At 43.5% G+C, this 24871-nt stretch overlaps 1 protein-coding gene across 4 annotated transcripts in view; it reads left to right on the top strand.

The window, feature by feature from the left end:
* LOC147708704 (uncharacterized) overlaps nucleotides 1–24420 on the top strand; it is a 138226-nt gene extending 113806 nt beyond the window's left edge. For all 4 annotated transcript variants that reach the window (XM_086927352.1, XM_086927351.1, XM_086927354.1 and 1 more), the window contains 2 exons: nucleotides 1885–1989; nucleotides 23177–24420. In XM_086927352.1, coding sequence (XP_086783478.1) covers nucleotides 1885–1989; nucleotides 23177–23886 — 815 coding nt within the window. In that variant the 3' untranslated portion in view covers nucleotides 23887–24420. The remainder of the gene's footprint in view (nucleotides 1–1884; nucleotides 1990–23176) is intronic.
* The last annotated feature ends 451 nt before the right edge of the window (nucleotides 24421–24871 follow it).

Below are 24871 nucleotides of genomic sequence, written 5' to 3'. Positions count from 1 at the left end.
TCCCCCTCCATCATGTAAAGGAAGTGTTCTGAATACAACTTGGCCTTCAGAACCCAAAGAATGTAATAAAATATTTTTTTTCTCTCTTGTGAGAATCTATCCCCATCTATGGCTTTTTAAAAAGTTAAGAACTCTTCTTTCCAGCGAATCCATGGGAAAGGAGGCTCTCCTTTGTTTTGTAGGAACTTAGGGGGAGGATCAAACTGCATGTTTGATAAAAATGTTTATGAGTAGAGAATAAATAAAATGAACATGGAATATAAAGTAAAAATAATGTGGTAAAAAATCGTCAATAAAATGAGATAATGAAATAAACTCAAACCTGTTGAAGAATGATGTCTTAGATATTTTTGATGAAAAGTACGCTGCTTCGTGTTCAAAACAATGTTTTCTTAAATAGAAGGGCTTGCTGCGCGTTAGAAACGCGATAAAATTTACACGGAGCTTCGTTGCTAAGACACAGGTAAACAAAGATGGCGTCGACGTGTGGGCGATGACGTCAAGCGCACACGTGCAACCATCGAGTTTTGAGTAGAGGAGTAGAGTTGAAAGAGGACGCGTAATCCAAGACGCGTGACGAGATCCAAATGACGTGTAGCAGGAGGAGAGCGCGAACAGGAACAGTTACCGTTGGTGTAAGGCAGCAGTTCAAAAGTAAGCAAATGGATAATTCGAATAAAATTAATGCAATGTGAATGGTAGAAAATCACAAAAATATCAAATAAACATAGCGAAAAAGCGGGAGTACTTGCAGAACATAAAGAAGTCTTCCCAATGTTTCCTTCGAGGTGAAGAGGCAGAGTAGAAGGAAAAATAATCAATAAAAGAGAAAAAAAAATATTGTTTGTGGTAATAACCAAGAAAGGTGGAAAATTAAGTAAACATATTCAAGAGTTTTGAAAAAACAAACAAATAATTTCTTACATGAAAGTCCAAAAAGTTGAAGAAATGGAGAAAAATGCAGCGCAGGTTAAGATCCTTTAGTTGCTCCTGTGTTCCCAAAAATGTAGCAAACCAGTAAAATCGTCTCCAATTTTGTAGTGATCCAGTCCAGTTTTTATGAAGAAAGAAGATTTATTGTAGCAGAGGAACACAGTACAGCATCTGCTCAGCAGGACAGGTCCAGTTAGAAAACACTATAGAATGTAGAACACACAATCCATAGCAACAGATTGCAGTACAGGATTTGTAAATCAACTAATGACTAAATCTACTTAAAGTAATACACCATAGCATGTAAATATGAAATATAACAGTTACCCCAGTAGTTTATAATAGGTGGCCTAGTAGTAGCATTTAGGTTTTACAGGCCCTTTGTACATGTAGTACCACTTTTCCAGGGACTTGCAAGTAAAATAAATGTGCCAATTGAGTGTAAGCCAATTTCACCATATTTTAAGGATAGAGCGTACACTCTAGCACGGGTTAGTGTTGGTAAAGTGCACAGAGTCCTAAAAACCAACACAAACAGATTCAGAAAACCAGAGGGTGAATGCAAAATGATTGGGGATGACCCCGCAGAGAGGGCTAAGTCCAACATTCAGCCTGTCTGCAAAACTGTTTGTCAATTACAATTTAATGTAATTTAAAAAGTCTCCTTCTCTTGGCACTTTATGAAATCTTTTATTAGGCTGAAATTAAAAGAAACCAACCCTGTTTTTTTAAATCATATTAGTGCTTACTGTTGTGGAATAATCAACGTCAACTTCTGCTATAATCAGAAAATGCTTTATGAACTTAAATAATCCTAAAATCTCAAAACGCAAAGGTGACCTTTCAGGTATTTCCTGATGAAGCACATTAGGCAGGAGATTATGTTAAAGTTCCCACATTTTGAATTTTTTCCCTGTCACCACTACACTAATAAATCTATTTTACTTCCAGGCTTTCCAGTAACTAAGCATCTTGATTCTTTGCACATTAAAGAAGAGCAAGAAACCTACTGTATAGATGACTCTGACCGAAGCGAAAGCATCAGCAGTCCTAAATGTGAGTAAACTGTGTTTTCTGACATCAAAAGAGAATTCTTCACCCATGTTTAAGAGAGTTTCTTACTACTGACAATATTCTAAAGCCTTGAATTCAATAGCTATCCTTTCGCCTTATCTTATCGGGGGAAAAACATGCTCCTTTTTGCAGTTGTATCTGCAGCACCTCGATTGCCATGTAAGCTTATTTATTTACATATTTGGAAGTTTTGTAAAGCATTACATGTGCCTTTCTGCCACTCTTTAAGTGTTTGCAGAGTTAAACATTGTGTACAGACACGATGAGGCTAAGTAAGTGGCCATTCAGATGGAAGTGGGGAACCTCGTTTCTTACTGAGTTGATACCTCCATTTGTTCACGATGTTCGGTTGAATACTAACGTGAATAGGCCAGTTTCCATGCACCTCTTGAAATGCATGTAGTTAGGTTCTGACCTCAGGCTTACATTCAGAGTATTCTTCAGACTAGAGCCATGGGTTCCCAGGGACTAGTTTCTGAGTTTGTTACTTGAAAGGTCATTGGTTGATCAAGCGTGCAGTTGAGGAGCACAAGTTACTGGCTACCGTGTGTTGAGGTTTTCTGCTCCAGCAACCCTTACCTTTGGGTAGGAGAATTTTACCATAATTCTTGCATTCACTACCAGCCAGGGAAGTACTTTCACAGCGGGTTTAACACAGTAATTCTTTTCTAGTTTTTGACTCACTCAGTCTGCTTGGTTTTGTAACCTGACAGTGGGTTTCTTTAGAAGCTTGGTGTGAATATTGCTGTATTAGTCCTAGAGTGTCATCACCAGTATGGACTCACTTCCTATCCAAAGGTCAGTTTTTAAGGAGTGGGTGGATTTTCTTTGCAGCATGAAAACCTCAAAGTTTCTGCCATTGGCTACGGTGTTGTCTAGGGAATTAGAAAAAATGAACAATGTTGAACAAGAATTCCAAATTTCTTACCATTAGGGTGCAGCATTAGGGAGGTTGCTGGAGGAATGTGTTTGTGAGCCAGTTGAAAAACAGCGACTCTGACCACAGTCCTTGACCTTTGCTCCATTCATGAAAAGCAGGCTCCTTGTCATCCAGTCAGATGTGTGGTCTGAGCTTTTGGTGATGCTATTGTTCTTCTGTAGCTCATTTTCCAAACATAAGTAGATGTATGTGTCATCATATACTTTTCAAGGATTCCTTTTCCTATTCGTATAACTGTACCACACAGAGATATTTAACAACCAGCATGATGTGCATATCCTGTGTGCATTCTGCATGACGCTGTACCAGTTAATGTTTCCACAGATTTAATCCCTAGTTGCTGGTTGTGAATGCAGAAAAAGGTACAGGTCACTGCAGGGAAGATCTGGATCCTTAGCCATGCTAATAGTATGTTGTCATGGCACTGCATGCTATTGAAAGGTCAAAACACATTAGCTGTTATTAGGTATAGTTATCCAGGAATAAGAGGAGCTCTTCTTTGATGTTCAGGAGGGCAGATACAGTATCTCAGGCAGACCTAAACCTTGACTAAGGAGTGTAAAGTGGGTGGTTCAGGTCCACTAGATCTTGTAGATGTCTCATACCTCTTTCAAGACTTTACTTGGATTAAGATTGTGGGAGGTTGTAGTTTATTAGGATCTTTGGATTCTGTGTTCTTTTTACAGTGAGCATGATGATGGTATTTAAGGGGCTGATAACTACTTCCAGATATAAGGCATTTATCATGGCTTGTGATATGCCCTTTGAGTCAAGGGATTATTTGCTTCATGAACAAGGCAGGACATGTCTACACCAGAAAGATAATTTATTTTAAGAGACGGTCTTAAAGCCTCCTCATTTTTAGGGTTTAAAGTGGTGATTGCAGATCGTAGCAAGGGTGTAATAATGTTCCCATGGGAAAGGGGTTGAAAAGGTGATGGTCTTGGTTTGTCTTAGATGTAGGTATGGGTTATAGCATTTTGGATTCAAAGATTACTACAACAGCCTCATCTTATTGTGTTGCACATGGACTGCATTTTCTAGGTACATCCAGGTCAAATGGCTCCAACGTAATGTAGTGTAGTTCCTCTTTTCCCTATAGGCCCTGCGCATTGGAATAACATAAACAGCAGTGTAGACGTAGGACTGAGGTCATCTAGGTCTCTACTGACTATGTTAGACTTAATTTAGGTTTGCGCCAGCTAGCTCAGAGGTCACTGGAAACTTTCTTGACTGAATTGGAAGGGATCAGCTTCCCTGGCTCAGACAAGAAGGGGTTCAGCTTCCGACAACCGCATAAACATCTCAACTTTGCTCCCTCAGAATAAGAGTCAATCTCTAGAGTCGTGTGAAAACAATAGACAGCTATTTCACTCAGTCAGATGTGCATTTTTAGTTTCACCAGAGTGCAGAGAATAGAGAGACGGGCGTTTTCAATAAAAGGTATTATTTATTGAGCAGTCTTCCTTCTCATGCAAGAGAAATGAATTGCCACAATTGCATTACTTAATGTAAAGTAAAGTACGTACAGTAAAAGGAGTACTATGAAATAATACTGTAAAAGCATTGATATGGTTTCTTAGCCATAAGACACTTTAAAATGGATAAAATATATATATATATATATATATATATATATATATATATATATATATATATATATATACATTACCTACTGGCTATCGCCAGTAGGTATATATAGTTAGGATTAATTTCCTATGGGATTTTTGAAAATTCTATGTCTAATAACTTTGGCGTTTGTGGACGGAATCGGCTGAAATTTTCAGGAAAATGGCACATTTTGTTTCTGAGCAGCCCCTGAAAATTTGGTGGGGTTTCGTCAAGGGGGGGGCTGAGAAAAAAGGGGGGTCCCAAAACGCGTTTTTTACATTGAGTTTTCCATAGGGCGGTTGGACTCACTTTTAGCTCGAACGGCTGAATGGATTTGCACGAAACTTGGCAAAATTGTAGGGACTGTTAGCCCGATGTGCCTTTGCTAGGTCTCAATATATGTGCTTCAGTGGATTTTGAGAAATTAACGTTTAAATCAAGATATATATCTGTAACAGCGCTCCAGGCAGCGATCCGGTCCGCTTACTTTTCGCGTTTCTGAACTTTGCGCGCAGAAAGCTGATTGGCTCTCCGGTGTCTGTCAACATTCTAAACAGTCCGGAGCGGCCGCCATCTTGTCTCTCGGTAGGATCGAGAGAGAAGAAGAGGTGAAAAACGAAGGGGGAATTTAATGAAAGGGGGCAAGGTATCCCCCTCTTGACCCCCTAGGAATGTTGTTGGGGTTATTAAAGGGTCCCGTGGGGAAAAGAAAAAAAAATGATTTTTCACGGTAGAAGCGCTTCACGGGCCGCGAACTGGGCCGCAAACTGGTAGCGAAACGGGAATTCGCCATTTTGTGCTTCGTTAATTAAATTACTAGGTATAAGGGGGTGCGGGAGACGTATCCTAATCCCCTATGTTTCCTGAGGGTGGCTGAGGAGGCTGATATATGTTGATACATCTCTTCCAGCGGCTGCGCCATCTTGCCTTTTTTCCAATGCCACAATTTTGTCGTGCACGGCAGCCATTTTAGATGCCAGGCTGGTCCCAGACTATCACCTACCCCTGCGGATGTAGTTTATGGCCCCAGCTGTAGAGAATTCAGACATGCCAACCCTCCCGATTCAGGCGTGAGACTACTGATTTCAGTGCTAGTCTCCCGCCTCCCGATTTCTGCAAGCAAAAACCCGGGGGCATATTACGAACAACTAGCGATAATTTTTGTCTCTAACTTGTTTAGAGACAAAAATTATCGCCGCACATCGGCGATTTTTATCGCAGATAAACCTTGCTATTATCGCAGAAAAGTCAGCGATATTCATGTATTATCGAGCAAATGCTCTTAGCCATGTTATCCACCTCCCATTGGATAACATGGCTAAGAACTGCTCAGGGCAGGTGTTAGATTTTGGAGATATTCGCGCTTAGCGCGAATATCTCCAAAAGTTGGTAATAGGAGAAAGCGATGTTAGGGACTGTTTCCAGTCGCTAACATCTTGGCACGCCACTTTGCATGTTATTAGTGATAAGTATCACTGACATGCAAAGCGGGGCCCAAGATGGTCGCTATCTCCTTTTAGCTGTCACTAACTGGTGTTAGCGACAGCTTGGTAATAGGGAGATAATTTTATCTCCGCTTTCATGGCTTTTAAAGCCAAAAAAGCGGAGATAAACCCCCTTGATAATATGCCCCACGATTCCTTGGGGGTTTCAGCTGACAGGGCTTGGTATTGTGTTACATGGTAATTTTTCCAGGAAACGTCAGAGGGTCGATGCAGGGGTTCTAGAAGAGGTGATAAACCATTTAAGCCTCATGAACAAGCGCATGGTCTTTTAAAGATTTGTGAAGTACTCGGGGCGGCGGTGTGTGTGTGCCCTCTTTCAGGAGCGGGCGGGGGGGCACTGCCAGCAACTTGCCAGGTCAGGTAGGGTTCAACACGTGCATCACCCTTTCTCTGCCTGCTATTGCGCTCCATGCTTCGGAAAGGTAAGAAAAAGAACGTGCATTTGAGTTTGAAATGTCCGATCCTGCAGCAGCACACTTCCAAAGCCCACACATGACAATAACCCGATTCAAGGCCCTATTCACCCGTTTTTAAAAAAATAGATAACACTCCAACAAAGTAAGATTATAAAACTTTATTAACTTTTAACTATAATGAACGGAACAAAAACTAAAAACATTTAAACATTTTTCAACTCAAAAAGCAACAATGGTTAGAAGCTGTCTTTTGTGCGAATAGTCCCAAGGCAGCACAACGTGCAGAGTTCTGGACGGCACCCAGGTGATGTCGCCTGGGTGCCGCACTGGTTTTGGGATCCTACAATGCAGCACAGAAAAACAGCGTGGGGCGTCCCGGGTGGTGCGGGGGGAGGCCTCGTCAGTAGCGGTCTGTTGTGCGAATAGTCCCAAGGCAGCAGAACGCGTTGAGATGTTGATGGGACTGTGTCCAGTGTCCCATGGCTGACACAACATGTACGACAGGCACCCAGGTGATGTCCAGTAAACTGCCGCACTGGTTTTGGTATCCTACAATGCTGCTCCGAAAATTGGCGTGCGGCGGCCCGGTGGGGGGGGGGGGCCGTGGGGGAGGCGGCGTGAACGGGCCTCCCCAGGTGGCGGCCATCTAGCTGAGTTGCGCCCGCTCTTGCGGCTACAGCGTCTCGCTCACCATGTTGTTGAGTTGCTCCCACTCTTGCAGTGCAGCGATAGGCGGCTGCCACATGGCTCTTAAAATGGCGGACGGCTCCTCGGTTTTGGGCCTGGTCCACTGAAATGGCCCTGGGACACCTTGGAACTCGGACGCTTGCCTGCTAGGGCTTGGGCTCCATTCTCGAAAAGCGTCCCCTCAGCCGTGAAGATTCTACAAAAGTCTTGGGGGCCCCCGACTCCCGCAGGCTTCCGGTGGGGAGCGGCTGCCATGATTGCTCGCGGAATGACCACGACGGAGCCACGAGATGGTGGTGCTCTCATGCTGACGCCAGCTTCAGTCTGAATGATCCAGAAACAAGGTGGGGCTTTCATCGTTTGGGAAAAAAAATGTTCTAAACCAATGAAAAGTGTTATTTTTAGGTCATATGACCAAGACTTCCATCTTTAGGAAACCAAAAGTAAAATGAACCAATGAAAAGTTTTATAAACAAGTCACATGACCTGTTATGCGGCATAGGGCTACAGAAAGCGTAGAAAATCCGTTGGCACGTGAGGCGGCGTCAGTAGCGGACCGATGTGCGAATAGGCCGAAGGCAGCACAACGCGCCGAGATCCGGATGGCACCGAGGTGGTGTCCAGCAAATTGCCGCACTGGTGTGGCCCTCCTACAATGCTGCGCCGAAATACGGCGTGTCCAGCTGAGTTGTGGTCACTGTTGCGGTACAGTGACTCGAACGCGCCGAGATCCGGATGGCACCGAGGTGGTGTCCAGCAAATTGCCGCACTGGTGTGGCCATCCTACAATGCTGCGCCGAAAGACGGCGTGTCCAGCTGAGTTGCGGTCACTCTTGCGGTACAGTGACTCGAACGCGCAGAGATCCGGATGGCACCGAGGTGGTGTCCAGCAAATTGCCGCACTGGTGTGGCCATCCTACAATGCTGCGCCGAAAGACGGCGTGTCCAGCTGAGTTTCTCCCGCTCTTGCGGTACAGTGACTCGAACGCGCCGAGATCCGGATGGCACTGAGGTGGTGTCCAGTAAGTTGCCGCACTGGTGTGGCCATCCTACAATGCTGCGCCGAAAGTCGGCGTGGGGTGCCCCGTTGGCTTATGAGGTGATGTCAGTAGTGGACCGATGTGTGAATAGGTCGGAACCAGCACAAGGCGCCAAGATCCGAATGGCAAGTCCTGGATGTTGAGTGCCTCAGTTGAGAGTTCTGAGCAGTGCTTGTAAGACTGTCTGAAGCTTATTTGCACCTGCTGCAGCTTCACTATTGCCCTGGTGTGGCCAAAGGTCGCACATGACATAGGCGGCCGGCTCCCGAGGTCCGGCGGAACTTTTTTCCTTTTCCTTTCTGCTTCTTTTCCTACAATCCGTTTCATCTGAAGACACGACCAGGTCCCTGAATGTGTGCAGGGGGACGCTATTGATTGAATGAAAATGGCGGCTTGACACAAAGCTGACTCAAGCGTTACTGTTGATGCTATACAGACAAAAATTGGTTTTCAGTTTGTACATTCTTCAGGTTTTTTTTTTCCATCCAAGTCTGATTGAGAGTTTGTAGAAAAATGGCTTCAGATTTTCCACATACTACTCTTCAACATTCTTCCTAAATGTAACAATGTGAAACTCACTAGGAGAACGGCTGTTTCTCTTTCCTTTCAAAATGCTGCCAACAATATTTTCTGAATGGAAGACACCATCTTGTAGCATAAAGGGCCGAAAGGGGTTCTGGTCTGGCCGATGGTTGGTGGAGACATTTTGACTATATCTTGGACCTGCCCGGCCTCGCCCAAAATGGCACCGGTATAAATGGGACTCGTAACTCCTTGCCCGCAAATGTATATCTAGAAAATGTTATTGTAAGTGGCCCTGTCGTATTTTAATTACAAAATGTACGTCCACCGATTCCGCAACTGTTAGACACCTTTGTTCTTGCAACCTAATGGCCCGCTCGTTACGTTCTTCTACAGTGTAAATGTCTCCTCATCATATACGATTTCAGTTTGCTCCGTGGCCGGCCCACGTGGTTATAGGCCCGTATTTGTATACTGACATTTTCACAATAAAGGTTTTTAAAACAAAACACGGTAGTAGTATTTACATTGGTAAAGTTTTTACTTTTAGTCACTGTTTTCGAATCAGTAAAAGGCAAGTGAAATAAAGCAGTCCAATTACATGACGGATAAAAGGTATAATATGTAGGAACGCAGTAAAGATAAATGGTCAAGGGCAGTTGTGTTTTTCATGTCTGCAACATAAAGTGATCGATAAGAATCTGATAATCAGGCGTATCGGCGACTAAGACAGCAGGCCGAATCTCTTTTACTCAACGGCTCCGTCATGGAAGGAAGAAACGTCCTTTTTCTCGAAAAAGGAATATATTTTACTTGCAAGACAGTTGTAAATTTTCCGGGAAAGTACATTAGCCTGGAATATTATAACATATGTTTGAAAAAAAAATATTGTTCGAAAACAATAAAAAGCGTAATTTTTAGGTCATATGATCAAGCTTTTCATCATTAAATTAACAAAAGTAAAATGAACCAATGAAAAGTTTTATTAACAAGTCACATGACCTGTTATGCTTACGTTACGCGCTGCGCGCCTCGCCTCGGATCACTTCCGGGTGCGCTAACGCGGCGTGTCATATAACGCATTACGCGACAACGTAGGTCAAGAATATAGTCAAAATGTCTCCACCAACCAGCGTTCGGAACACAACCCCTTTCAGCAGTCCAAAAAGTTCTGTTAAATGACAACAGAGGGGACAGGCAACAAGAACCATCAGTCAAAGAGGGGAGGGCAAGTTCTTCTCTTCCGGGTCATGTTGGGGCGCTACCGGAACTGATCGAATTGGTAGTCTACAGTGTTTCTGGATGTTTCAGACTAAAGCTGGCGTCAGCATGAGACCACTACCATCTCGTAGCTCCGTCGTGGCCATTCCACGAGCAATCATGGCAGCCGCTCCCCACCAGAAGCCTGCGGGAGTCGGAGGCCCCCAAGACTTTTGTAGAATCTTCACGGCTGAGGGGACGCTTTTCGAGAATGGGACCCAAGCCCTATCAGGGAAGCGTCCGAGTTCAAAGGTGTCCCAGGGCCATTTTAGTGGACCAGGCCCAAAACTGAAGAGCCGGCCGCCATTTTGAGAGTCCTGTGGCAGCCGCCTATCGCTGCACCGCAAGAGCGGGAGCAACTCAACTACATGATGAGCGAGACGCTGTAGTCGCAAGAGCGGGCGGTAAACAGCTGAATGGCGGAAGAGGCACAGTGTAGCAAAAGCGGGCGGAATGGCAACTGAAACGGTAAAGGGGCGCCCCACTACAGCGTGTCTTCAGGTCAAACGGATTGTGGGACAAGGTTCAGAATTGAAGAGTCATCAAAAGGCAAAAAGTTCTGCCGGACCCCGGGAGCCGGCCGCCAATGTCGGGGGCGATCTCAGGCTACACCAGTGCTATAAGACTTGGGGAGGGTGTCGGAGCCAAGCGTCTTCTCCGAGTCCATGGCCATCACACCGCCCCTCAGGGGCCTCCGTCAAGCTGTTTAGGAAGGTAACATATCACATTGTTTTCTAATGCAGTCAGGTCCACAAACGACACTCACTTACTTTGAGAATAGTGAAGCTGCAGTAGGTGGAAATAAGTTTCAGACAGTGTTACAAGCACTGCTCAGAACTCTTAACTATGGCACCCAACATCCAGAACTTATGCCATTTGAGAATGGCAGTGACATCGAAGCAACTCAGGGACCAAAACCATTAACGTACTTTCACGTATGAAAATCTTACTTGGGGAGGGGGCAGGAGCGAAGCGCCCCCTCCCAGTCAGCGCCACCACACCGTATGTTGAAAATTTGAAGCCATCGTTCTACAAAGTCAACCAAACTTGGATTGAAAAATCTAGAAAAATGTACAAACTGAAAACCAGTTTTGGTCTGCATAGCATCAGTAGCAACGCTTGAGTCAGCTTTGTGTCAAGCCGCCATTTTGATTCAACAAAGCACAGGCATTGAAAAAGGCTCAAACTCAGAACTCTGAACTATGGCACCCAACATCCAGGAGGTTGCCATCCGGATCTTGGAGCCTTGTGCTGCTTTCGACCTATTCACACATCGGTCCACTACTGACATCATCTTATAAACCAACGTTATGTAAATAGTTTTTTAATAAAATGTTTTACCCTGTTTCTTTGCTGGTGTGTTGTCTATATTTTTAATATTTGCATAGGGTTTGTCGTTATTTTGTGCGGGATGGGTGATGGAGCCGAGCTGTCTTGCAGCCCTCATGGTGTGGAGCTCAGTTCATCTCACTATTTTCGTATTTCTCATGAAGGGTTGTTCCTAATATTTCTATTTTAGCGAGGTCAAAAAGAGATCCAATTAGTGGCCTACTGATTTTGCTCGATTACTTTTATTTTTTTACACGATTTTTCACTATCTGCAAAGACTAAACAGAGTATTGCGACTTTGTGCTTTTTTGTAAATAGAGAATGATCCAAAGAGAACCAATTCTAAAACAGTAAATGCTTGGACAACAATCAATCAAATGGAGAGACAAGCAGGCACGACAGATTACAACGGGGGTAAAGGCCTGCGTTAACTACCCTTCAGTATCTGCAAAGAGAGAGTACTACTAAGACAAAAGAGGGGAGGGGGGGGGGTGCAGCGTTCAAAGCACATCAGCGTGCATAAATACGAAAATGTTTTTATCTATCACGTACTTGACATTTTAAAGCTTTTCATATTTGCTATTAAAAAACCAATGAAATTCACAGAAAAAACCATAGGTTATAGTGGATATATAGTTAGGAATTTGCATTTACAAAACCTTGAAAATTCAATGAAAAAACCATTGGTTTTAGGCCATATATAGTTAGGGATTTGCATTTACAAAACCTTATTTTACTCGCATAAAACCATTGAAATTCCATATATAGTTATAAGCGCTAACTATATATCGCGCACCCGCAATCCACTGCTGATGATGTCACATATTACATCATTCATGACATGGTTAGTGACATCACTGATGACATCACTGATGACATCTCAAATGACATCACTGATGACATCACTGAAAACATCTCATTTGACATGACTGATAACATCACTGATGATATCATTCATGTGATAATACGATGAACCTCTTCAGACTCTAATATAACCTTAGATACAATCAGTGTAAAAAGACCCTCACAGACTGTCACTCATCCATGGAGTTACTCACACACCTAGTCAGTCATGCAAAGAATCAATCACACCTCCATTTTCTCAACTATACAGTTATACACACCTTACTTATTCAAACATATACTAACACATATTTACTTTACTCTCTTATACAATCCCTGATACATGTTCATAATGATCCATACAGCCACTCACACATTCACTGGCTCTTATGCACAGTTATTTATAGATGTCAACTCTCACATGTACTGTGTTTTACATATGTACTTACTTTGACATGTAGCACTGAGATATCCATTCACTCACTAATACACTCATGCACAGTCAACCGCCCATACAGCTGTTTCCACATACACTTTTGAACCCATACATATAGTGAATCAACTACTCACACATCTATGTACAGAGTCACACACCTCCCAGCCACCCATACACACACACTCAGTTTCCCATACAAATACTTGGACAACCAATGAATAACCCATACAGTTACTCATATAGCTACTGATCAATATATGCAGCAGTTTGTAGAACAACAGATAAAATGATGCACAAATTAAAACAGTTTAGTCACTAACCCATGCACTCAGTGAGACACATTTAATCACTCACTCATACAGTCAGTCATGCACCTACTAAATCCTTCATCCAGACACTTATACATCCACTCATTCTTCAATATATAAGACATATTTTAACTTTACAGAAACATACAGTCACTGGATGTTGTCATCAGTGATGTCATCAGTGATGTCATTTGAGATGTCATCAGTGATGTCACTAACCATGTCATGAATGATGTAATATGTGACATCATCAGCAGTGGATTGCGGGTGCGCGATATATAGTTAGCGCTTATAACTATATAAGGAATTTCAATGGTTTTATGCGAGTAAAATAAGGTTTTGTAAATGCAAATCCCTAACTATATATGGCCTAAAACCAATGGTTTTTTCATTGAATTTTCAAGGTTTTGTAAATGCAAATTCCTAACTATATATCCACTATAACCTATGGTTTTTTCTGTGAATATACATATACATAGGCTAACGTGCTCAACTGGTGCTTCTAAAATACGCCTACCCCGGTGTACCTGACCTAAGCCTAATACGTGGGAAGGAGTAAGTAAGTAGCAGTTTAAGTTAAGTAGTTTTTTTGCCAAGAATCAGATTCAAGAATTCTCTCTAAGGGTTTAGTCAGCACTGTACCTTGGGAATAGAATGTAAGAGGTCTGGTATCTCTCTCTCAGGACTCGATATCCCAGTCACCCGCAAGGGTAGGCTGGAAACGTCGGAGTTGGATTTTCTCGGCAGGAGAAAAGACAGCGTCTTTCTCAGCGTGTCAAAGAGGAGGGGCAGCGTCCGTGGGCTCTCCGCGTCTGCTGGGCTCTCGGCAAGTAGATTAGCTGCTCTGCTCCAAAACCACCACCGTGTGTTTGCTTAAGGCAACGTTGGTATATTTATACCTGAAAGGTGCCGAGTTTGACGTAAGGTTTGGACATAAGATGTCAATAAAGATGTCACTAAGAACTGGCCGTTCTTACAGTGCTCGCAGGAGTTCTATTACAAATCAAAACAAAGCAAGCAGGGATTTCCCAGGATGCTGGAGGTTTGGTGTGTTGAAAGAACTCGTTGTGCTTTCTAGGAATCTAAGGAAGTAGCTTTTGCCATGCCTTGGGCTGCAAGGGCGATTTACTGAAATATGGATCTGTTTCTTATGCCATTATAGGGATATTTATTGATTATAGCCGTGTAAGGGCATAAAATGGTAATATTGATTCAGGTTCCTAGATAAAAACACTACAGTAAAACATAGCCATAGTTTGGTTGGGATTGTTGCAGCGGTACTCCAAAAATAATGTTTAAACCAGCATCACCGTTTCCCTGAAATGTCCAGTCACACATTCATTCACCAGTGGGGCCCATAACACTGGACACTTTCCTCTTTATCTCTATTTCAGGGATTGGTGAAACATAAAGGAGTAATGCTGTAACATTGGCGGAGTGTTTAAACCTATTTTAACTATTTATTATTCACACCTGCAGTTTTAAACAATTTACCATGGTTTCTCAACAAATGTAAATTTTTATTCAGTCACACTGCCATAGTGGCAATGTATTAGCTAGTAAGAAAAATAGGCGTAGGAAAATACAAGACCAGCTTTAATTTTCCATTTATCTAATCTTTATTAAAAGCAAACTTTTAGCATGTCTGACATTTAGGCATTTTTATTTATTCTTTATTCAGGAAAAATCTTAAAACTTTATTTCAAAATGATCATTTATTTTAAAGCTCGAAAAATAGACATTTATTTCAAAGTTCTGTGGAAAGTTTAGCAAAGAACAAATAGTTCCAAATTCCTTGTCTCCTAACATCCCTAACTAACGCCCTCATCTTATCCTTCAGTCCTGCAAAGAAAACAAGAAATAATTCAAAGAGTCTTACATCCAAGAATCGATCTGCAATCCGACAGCACTTTGAGATGAAATCGAAAGGAGCGATACTTCGAAGCAAAATCAGGGGTTTTTATACACTAATTTCCTAACTTAATCTATCTAAAAAGTATATAACATCACCAATTCGGGTTCTGATTGGACAAATTTGGGGTGGGTGAGCATCTTCTCACCATTACAGCATCATGTTCACGGTGAATCAGCAAATGATTAAAAGCGCATTGTTTAGGAAAGTCTTTGGCCTAGGCACATTCTCGATTGGCAACTATGCTCTACTTTCTCACGTTCGGAACACTCGAGTGTCCATGTTTTGGCAACCATCCTGACTTCCAGGGTACAGCGGCCTTGAACTTCCCATCCGAGCACAGGCAGCTCACTCTCACTTGCAGGCTTTGGGCGCACATGCGCAGTCCAGCATTCACTCGCAGTTTACTAGAGCAGCCATGTTTTCACTAAGCCTCAGAGGCCTCTTTTGGAACTATCGTAGAAACAAACACAAATTCATGTTAAATATGGAACTAAAGCCCTTCTGTTTACCTCCCACCGTACTAATGTTTCCCCATTAGTTATTACCTAGCAGATAAGCCACATAAATGTGTTTTATACTTACATATCCAATGACTTTCTAGCACAAAAACGTGTACAACAAGCATATTCAGGCTGCATTTGTTTATATTTAAGCTGTGCATTAGTTCACATCACAATAATAATACAAATGAGTTAATTATATTGCTTCATGCAGGCAAAATTAGTATTCCCACGTGTGCAACTTATACTATCGTTGATTATTTCATCACAACACACAATTAGTAAATATTAACGTTATGGAACATTTACTTCACAAGGGGTACACACAATTTTGCTTTAGTACCTCGCTCCATCAGGATCTTGCTGATGCTTTACTAAATAGGTCTTCCTTTGCCTATTGACCGCATTGTGATAGCCCCTCCCGTTTCTAGTACCAATTTGTTTTCTCTTCTCTTAACAAATTGGACTTCAGGCATATTCCTTTTAGCTTGACCTTCTGCTCGCTGGACACCTTGGTGGATTTAAAGGCCAGCTTTAATGTTCTTGTTCTGAATTTAGAAAACTTGTCTAGAGAACTAATATGTTGTTTAAATGGTTTTTATGGTGGAATCATCACTGATGTTAATGAACACTAAATATGCTACATGTATGTGCAGGATCTCAGAACACTTTGAAAGAGAACACCGACCTATATAAAGATGCACATTCTTTCTGTTTTCAAAGTTAGCAAATTAAAACATTAAACTGACTTATGGGCACCTTTTGGCTGAAACTTTCCTAAGATTTCAATGAATAAATGAATATCAGTAGTCATATAGACATCACAGGCTTACAGAGAGAACAACAACAATGTGAATTCAAGGTCCCAGACTGACGACGATTTTAGCGGTCTTTTTTCTCTTGATTAACAGACAATTCATTTTTCCACACTTAGAACCTTGGATCCTCGAACACTAGGCACTCTCTTGTTTTTCTTCACAGCTGACAAGCTTTCAGTCGAGTTTCAGAGTTTTTTATATTATTTGACATATTTTGATTTGATATTTTACCAATAGGTACTGTAATAACCTACGTGTCATCTTGTTCCTTTACTCTGTGTAATGATGTCGTAATCACCTGTGTGACTTGTTATTCTATTCCTTCCATCTCATGGAATTCTAGAGTCTTTATCTTGTTTAAGCCACATTAGAACTCCGAGATTTCAGTTGTTGCTTGGCCCGTGTGGATGGGACGTCTTGTCTGTAGACACCTGCAACTTCTACAATAAAGAACCAATTGTTACTTCAATCAGTGTGTCCTCAATGTGCTTCATTTCACTACACTACATTACGCTGTCTACCCGCTTCTTCTACAGACGTCTCGTCTCAACACAATCCTCCTACATCAATGGAATCCCTGCATGACGAAAATTACTTGCTCTACATCATTAACAAGGTACTCTGTGCCAATACTAAGATCACTGATTTATTCCAATTAATGGCCAAACAGGAAAACCTTCCAAAAACTGCCAGCACATCCAGAAAATTACGGAAGGAGGCCTTGGGCTTTGTAAGATAGAGTAGGACGTCATCGGCGTACAGCGAGTTCTTATCCTCCCAGTAGGGCGTCCAGCGCACGCCACGTATTGTGATATCCCATCTGACCCATGCCGCAAGCGGTTCCATCGCCAACGCAAAAAGCAGCGGAGACAGAGGGCATCCCTGCCTGGTGCCTCTCCCTAAGGAAAAATCACCAGACTTACACCCAAATGACAAACTCTCGGCCAATACCCAACTTCACCAACACTGCAAACAAATAGGGCCATTCCACCCTATCGAAGACCGGTGTGGCGTCCAGGGAGACCAGAACCGCCTGTTCATGTATTTTCGTGGCTCCTCCGAGGACGCCATGTAACCTATGCAGATTCAATGCCGTGTTTTGGCACGGCATAAAACCGGATTGATCCGGATGGATCAAGGTCGTGATCACTTTCACAAAACTGGTAGCCAGGAGTTTTGGCAGTATTCTAGGCTCTGCATTGAGAAATGATATGGGCCTATAAGAGGAGCACGACGTCTTCGGCATGCCAACCTTGTGTATGACCACAATGTTAGCCACACGCTGGTCATACAGAAGTACACCTCTCTCCCTGCTCTCTTCAAACATGGCACGGATGTAAGGGGCAAGTTTGTTGGCATTCAATTTATACATTTCAACGGGAATCCTGTTGGGGCCCGTGGCCTTACCGGATTTGACCTGCCGGATCGCCTGGGCAACCTCATCATCGGATAATGCTGAGCCGAGATAACGCCTATCATCCTCTGATAGGCGCGGCATGATAATATCTTTAATCATTTCGCCGCTCTCCTGTTCACTGAAGTCATTGCCTGCCGTATACACCCCTCTATAGTACTCAGCAAACTCGTCCGCCACAGCCTGCGGATCCGTGATCTTAGAAGACTCCGGCCCGTCTAGTTCAGGTACTAACCTAGACGCTCTCTCCCCCCGTTCGAGCCACGCAATCAACTTGCCCGCCTTGTCACCATGTTCGTATATACGGCTCTGAGTGACGTTTTGTTGAGCCACCGTACTGTCTCTGACAAGGTTCCTATACTCCTCCTCTCGGAGTCGCAATAGGTGTAGGTCTTCCATCGTGTGTGACTCAGCAACTTTCTCCTCCAGAAGTAGAACCTCTGCCTCCTTTTGAGCCACTGTGGCCTGAACCTCCTTCTTCTTCTTAGACACTGTAGAGAGCACCTCATCTCTTTCTACAGTTTTGTACGCCTCCCAAAGGGATCCAGCGGAATCCACCAACCCCGCATTCTCCAAAAAATATCGGTCTGACATCTGGAGAACCTCCTTCTTAACCACAGGGTCTTTCAACCGCCAGGCCCCAATGGGGGCTACCCTGCCCACCGTCAGCAACTCAAGAGCAAGACTAAGCCACAGCGGGGAGTGATCAGATATCCCCCTTCCAAGATATCTAACTTCGCGGACCGCGGGGGGCCACCGCCGCCGGGAGCAACATATAGTCCAACTGAGATAGAGTGTCATGAGCAGCTGAAACGAGTGTGTAGTTGTGGGATTGCAAATACGCCAACTTTCTACCAACCCCATTGTGCCAAGAAAGTCAGAAAGCCATCTCTGTGTCTGCGCAAGCACCCGGGGCGGATAACGATCAACCCCCCCCCCCACACCCCCCCATCCTGCACTGCATTAAAATCGCCACTGAGTACGAGGCCGCCAAGAGGTAGAGTGAAGAAAATGGTGCTCAAGTCTCGGAAGGTCTCAGTCTGAAGACCAGGTGGCACGTAGATGGACAGGAGAGTGACCATCCGGCCCCCCACTTGTCCCGAAACACCAGCGTATCTGCCCCTCTGATCTATCCAAGTTGATTGCACAGATAGTGGGAAGGAATTCTTAATCAGTATCCCAACTCCTCTGGGACCGGAGGTGAAGCCTGCGTGTACCACCAGTTGGTATCCCCCCCTATGGAGGGCCATGCACTTATTACCGACTAGGTGTGTCTCCTGAAGCAAGACCACATCTGGGGAATGCCGCTTAATGAGTTGACTGACCATTCCCCCCTGGTTCTTGATCTTATCTCCCAAGCCATTCACGTTCCAACTCAGCACTTGCATCCCCGACCCACGGCTATCATGTGCCCCCGAACCCATGTACAAAGCAGGTCAGTAAGATATTGTCACCTGAGACAAAGAAAAAATAACTAAAGAAACCACACACATACATAAACAAAACATCACTCCCCCCCCCACCCCTGCACTCGGCTATCGCCAACCCCCAACTCGCAGTGTGCCTGTCGCCCCGTAATCTAACTAACCTACTATCTAAAAATAGATCTGAGGAGGAGTGCACTCCACTACCCCGCTCGCCCCTAGGATGCTCAACGCCAACTAAGACCCAGATTCAATGACATATTGGCGGTGGTTTCTCATGACTGACCCCCCGCCCAGTAGTCCCTTGGTGCCAAAAAGACAATAATGTATGTCAGTACTGATCCTGCGAGCCCTAATCGTCTTCGCCGCTCTGTCTCTGAGGGCCTTCCCGGGGGGGAAAGACTTCACCCATTCTGAGGCAATTTCGGGATTGTCAAAAAACCAGACCTTCCCCTCTATTTCGACATGCAGCTTGGCAGGGAAAATCATGGCATATTTAAACCCCTTATCACGGTGCCGCCTCTTGACCCCAAGGAAACTTTGCCGCTGAACTGCTGCGTAAAGTCCGGGAAGAAATTACGGGTGGAATTCCCATATTTCAGGGGCCCCTCAGTCCTGGAGGCTTGCAGGATCGCGTCTCTGTCCCTGAAGTTGAGCACTCTTGCAATCATTGGCCGAGGCGGTGCCCCGGGTCGCGGTCGACCTCCCGGGATTATGTGCGCCCGTTCCACCGTAAAAAAGTTCCCCAATCCCTTGGGCTTCAAGTGGTTAAGAATGATGTCCTCAACGAAGAGTTCAGGAGTCTGACCCTCTGCTCTCTCCGGTATACCAATGATGCGAACGTTGTTTTGCCGGGCCCTTCCTTTATATTCGTCGAGCTTTCGGCTCGCCTGTTTACTAGAGGCTTTAAGGTTCCGGACCTCCTGCTGCAGTTCCGCCACGTCGTCAGTCAAGCTCGCCATTTTAATATCCAGTGACTTTACCTTCTCACTGGTTTTAGTGAGATCTGCCCGGATTAAGTTCACCTCAATGCTGACTGTGTCCAACTTATGATCCAGAGACTCCATCTTCTGTCCAAGGGAAGATTTAACACTCTCAATGGCGGCCATCGCGTCCGTCAATGTCGGCTCCATTGAAGGGCCTGAGGCTTCACCGCCTCCATCCTGTGGCTTCCCCAAACCGGTGGGGGAACCCCGAGGTTGTGTGTACCTATCCAGCTTGTTCGATTGGACAAGTCGGGATCCCCTAGCGGCCTTAGATTGCTGCTTCTCAGTCTCCGGCTTGGTCACCATTGCGTTTCGGGTCTTGGCCAGGCCGCTCAACCACGAGAGAACAATGTCACCTCACCCGCGGGGACACTTTCTGCCGTCCAGACGTTCACATTGTGTAAGAAAACACTCAGGCCGTCTGAGCTCAAGTCTATCTCTGGGTCTAGGCTTTTTTTCGTCGGCCGCACTTCAGTGATCACCGTGCCAAATGGAGCAGAGTCCGCAGTACTGTTTTGAGTAGTCGTTACAACGATAATGTGGGCATGGGTCCCTCCTGAACCCGGCAGATGGTATAGACAGTTCTGGCCAAGACACACTACCGGGCCGGTGACTTCCGGTAGCCGACCCCGTTATTGTTGCACTCGCGGTGGGAATGGTAGCCCACTCGAGCTCCCGGCTTCCGGACCAGCAGGCCACAAACTTGCAGTCGATGTTTCGGGGGTCTAAACGCACCCAGAGAGGAGCCCCCAATACTACTCCTTCTCTGCCACAAGGTCCCACAACTTGGCGACAGGATCAATTACAGGATATCTCCGTGGGCGGCGAGGGTCTCTGGAGCCCTAAGCTCACGCGGCCATCTTGGACTCGCGCGAGGCTCCTCTAGAACTGTTATTTTAATGCGGACTTGATATTCAGATATGTTAAAAGTCACTGAGATCCAAGTGCATTTGAACATTATTTGTAAGTGTTTTATGTGGATCTGTCAGGGTTCCCCCAACTGACAGAACAACCTCTCAGCATGTTTATGCAGTGTTACATCGATCAGGCTCAAGACGCTCACGTATGGGGAGGAGTTTTTAAACCCTTCCTGGGCCCTCAAGATTCACGGAAGAACCCGGAAGCAGTCAAGACGTGCAACAGTGCTTGCAGGTCTAGTTTCTCGCAGACACAAGAAACCACGAGAACAGGCAAAAATATTATGTGTGTTTGTAGCGTTCTAAGCCGTGCACTTCGCCTTGGTTTTCTCAGTGGTAGTGTCGTTGGCATTGCGCTTCTTTAGTCAGATAGTTGGTAGTGTAGTCCTTTCTGAGTTCGCACATAGAAAATTAGAGTAGGGTGGTGTCTTTTGTGTGCGTGGGTTCAATCAGTCGGGGAACATCCCGGTCAATCGTCTTCAAAAGTGTGGCGGCTTCTGAAAGAATTGAGAAGGAAGAAGTGTTACCTGGGTCCCCAAATTCTAGTAGCAGTGAAGAAAATACATAATCTGAACCAAGTACCCGACCTGAAAAAAAATTGTAATTGATGACAGAAGAAATCATATTAATATCAGTATATCTAGTCTCAAAAGAAAAAGTGAGAAATGAAAAGTGAAGTGTGAAATTAAAAGTTCTTAAAAAAAAGAAAGTTAAAGAAATATGATTAAAAACTGTATTTTAAGATAAGTAACAACTAAAACTTCAAATTTTCATTTTACTAAAACAAAAGAAGAGATGCTAAAACCTTAGTTTAGAGGGTAAGAACATTAATGTTATGAAAATATAGTTAAATACTTTAGAGTTGGTGGCTGGGGAATCGGTGTACACTCCAGATTGGTCTACAACTGTCCATGGAAAGATACCAATAATAACGCTGGTGCTTCAGGAGGTCGGAGAGCCACAAAATCTTCCTCGACAGGAAAAAACAAGTCTTCTCCTCAATAAATTCACAATTAACTCCAACCACTCCAAAATCAAATCACAAGTTCATATTAGTACGTAGATATTCAATCTCTTTTATTCAGACATTGTGCTTCTTGTTCACAGCAACAATTCTTCTGTACATATTCTTAGTCAACAACAGCTTCATGCCTCATGCCAACACGCGTTTTGTCCGTTTAATAGACCAGGACTTCGACAGGGCTGGGTAATATCTTATTAACTTCCTAATCTAACTGAAAATAGCACTCCATGTAGCGCTTCTACGTACCTAAGTATTGGTCTCAGTCTAAAATAAATGCAAGTTTAGGGTGACATAGTAAAAGGTGTCCGCAATCAGTCGGAAGAGTACTCCCATCAAACGTGGCCACAAATACCGTGTATGATGGGAGTAATACTTCAAAATCGTCTTATACTTTTATCTGTCTGTTTGTTGCCTTTGCTAACAAGTGCCTTTGCTCGAAAGTACAACAAAACCTGGTAGGACATCAGTGTAACACCTTAGTATGGGAAGAAAAGGGAACATTGTTTCATGCTTTCCATACGAGTATGACCTATTTTATAAACAGATAACAACATGATTATACATATAGAGTATATGGATAATGGCAGAAAACATGATCCTCTCATCTGGACCATGAGGTGTTATAGGTAACTAATACAAACTCATCAAAAGTTTCACTTTTCCAAGCGAAGGAGAAAAAATCACAAAAATGGAAAACCAATCATCCATGACAGTTTAATGCAGGCAGTGTTTTCTAGTCCGGTCATGGTCTGCAGGCAGGTTACCGAAACTGGAAGGAGGATAGGGAGAGCAGTGCCAGACCTGGGAGTTGGGAAAAAAACATAATACAGCGGAAATGGATGACAACAGATCCAGTGGCGAAGCTAGCCCTATGGAGGAGGAAGGGCTTGCTGTTGCCGCCCGAGACGGCACACGATAGCGGCGGTGGCCGCCGCCCCAAGAACTTGGTCCGCCCTGGCTAGACCGCCAACCCCCCCATCCCCGCTAGCTATGCCACTGAGCAGAGCTGCAGGCTGGAATGGGCAGTCTCAGAAAGGTTTAGGAGGGAACGGAGACTAGCCATAAATGAAAAGGATTCAGTTAAAAAAATATGGAGATGCACATAACCTCAGTCATATCAAAAGGGAAGAAAAAGCTTTTATTTCATGTTTGTTTATGATCATGTGATGCAAAATATCAACTATGTTGTTGCAGTATTGATCTAATGAAATTATATTTTTATTGACATGTTCTTCAAATGATAATCTGAAACATTGGCTCATGTTTTATTGCAGTGGGCAGTGGCATCATGATCAAAAGTGCTGAAAGAACATCAGGACAAGTTTTATTGGGAGCTATGAAGAGTCCGCTGATCAACAATCAAGAAATAATCTCTAAAAGTTCCACTTGGTCACAATGTAATGAGGTCCTGGAAGGAGAGAGCACGACTCAGTGTGAAAGTGTTTTTGGTTATCAGTCGCATTCCAATTCAAATCCAACTGCAACCAACATACAGACGGCAGATAAATATAAGATGAGCAATATTAATCTTGTCAATCCAAACCTCCCCGTACATCAGTCAAGCCCACAGTCAAACTGTGGAACGGACATAACTGCTCGATTTGACATAAACTTTAGTCAATGCACTGGTCGTTTTAGTGACCAAACAAAACATAATGGTTTTAGACCATACAAGTGCACCAAATGTGAGAAGAGCTTCAGTCAGAAGGGAACTCTCAGTAGACACCAGAAAACACATTCTGGAGACAAACCTTATAAATGTGCTGAATGTCCGAAAAGGTTCAGTCGGAATGGAGACCTTATTATTCACCGGAGAAAACATACGGGGGAGAGACCTTTTCAGTGTACCATCTGCAAAAAAGGCTTTAATCAAAAAAGAAGTCTCACTAGTCACCAGAGAACACATTTGACAACATTGCCCCCTAAAGGTATGTCCTACAGAGCATATGAATGTAGCTACAATCAAAGTGTAGAAATTATTTGACCTTGGAAACATAGTAGCTAGAAATCTTAGAGCTCTGCAACTGAAAATAATTTCAATATTGTGATTCTGTGGAAGATGCAATGCTACCGAAGTTCCAGAAACTATAATAACAACTTGTTTTTTAATAAAGCGCTAAATACTGCACTTCTGCTGTGTCTTAGTGATGTAAATAACAGGTACTAATTTAACAAGCTTGAAAGGATTGACGGATGGCGTTCAGCTCACTAAATCATGCTGCCTACTTCGAAGAGCTTTAAATTGCATTTCATCTGTAGTACATACCTAAATGTAACCTAGTACAAAAATTAACACCACTTTGAAACCCAAGCTATGGGATAATACTCTTGTACTTTTGGCAACACATGAATTTCAACCTATATACAGTTACCTTAATGCAATGCAGGATTGGATGAGACTGTACAGGTATTCTTGTCTCTTAAATTTAAGTGGCTTCATCAGGTTGTTTCTTAAAACATTCAAATTCTCAATGATGGCTTAACAGCAAATAAAGAAAAACAGTTGTTGTTAAATATATTTTGTTGTTTAATGTCATTAATTGAACTTTGCAAAAAGGATTGAAATGTGTCTGTCTCGATTTAGTAGTAAAAGAATTGTTGAACAATGAGAATCACCATGGGGGGACCCATCCGTAAGGGAATTTGAGGGGTTGAATCTGTGGGTTATTCATTACTTGTTTTCCCAGGTTTTTTCTCAACTTTAGCTTTGAGAATGCCCACTATATATATATCTTTATGCTACAGAAATGCTAAAAAGATAATGCATACAGCATATTAACAATTTTATTGTACTGTGGTGATTGTAGTGGACTTGGACGATGGGCTAACTCTTTGTGAACCAACCCAAACCAGTTCTGAAAGTGCAGACTAAGAATCAACACTCCGTCTTCTTAAATGTGAGCCACTGACCTGCTTGTTTTTCCAGTTCTAAGTTCTCTTGATGATGGAAGGGGTGCTCCACAGTCTAC

This window comes from Lissotriton vulgaris, chromosome 6 (assembly GCF_964263255.1).
Source record: "Lissotriton vulgaris chromosome 6, aLisVul1.2, whole genome shotgun sequence".
Lineage (NCBI taxonomy): Eukaryota > Metazoa > Chordata > Amphibia > Caudata > Salamandridae > Lissotriton > Lissotriton vulgaris.
This window is presented reverse-complemented; position numbering and strand designations above follow the sequence as displayed.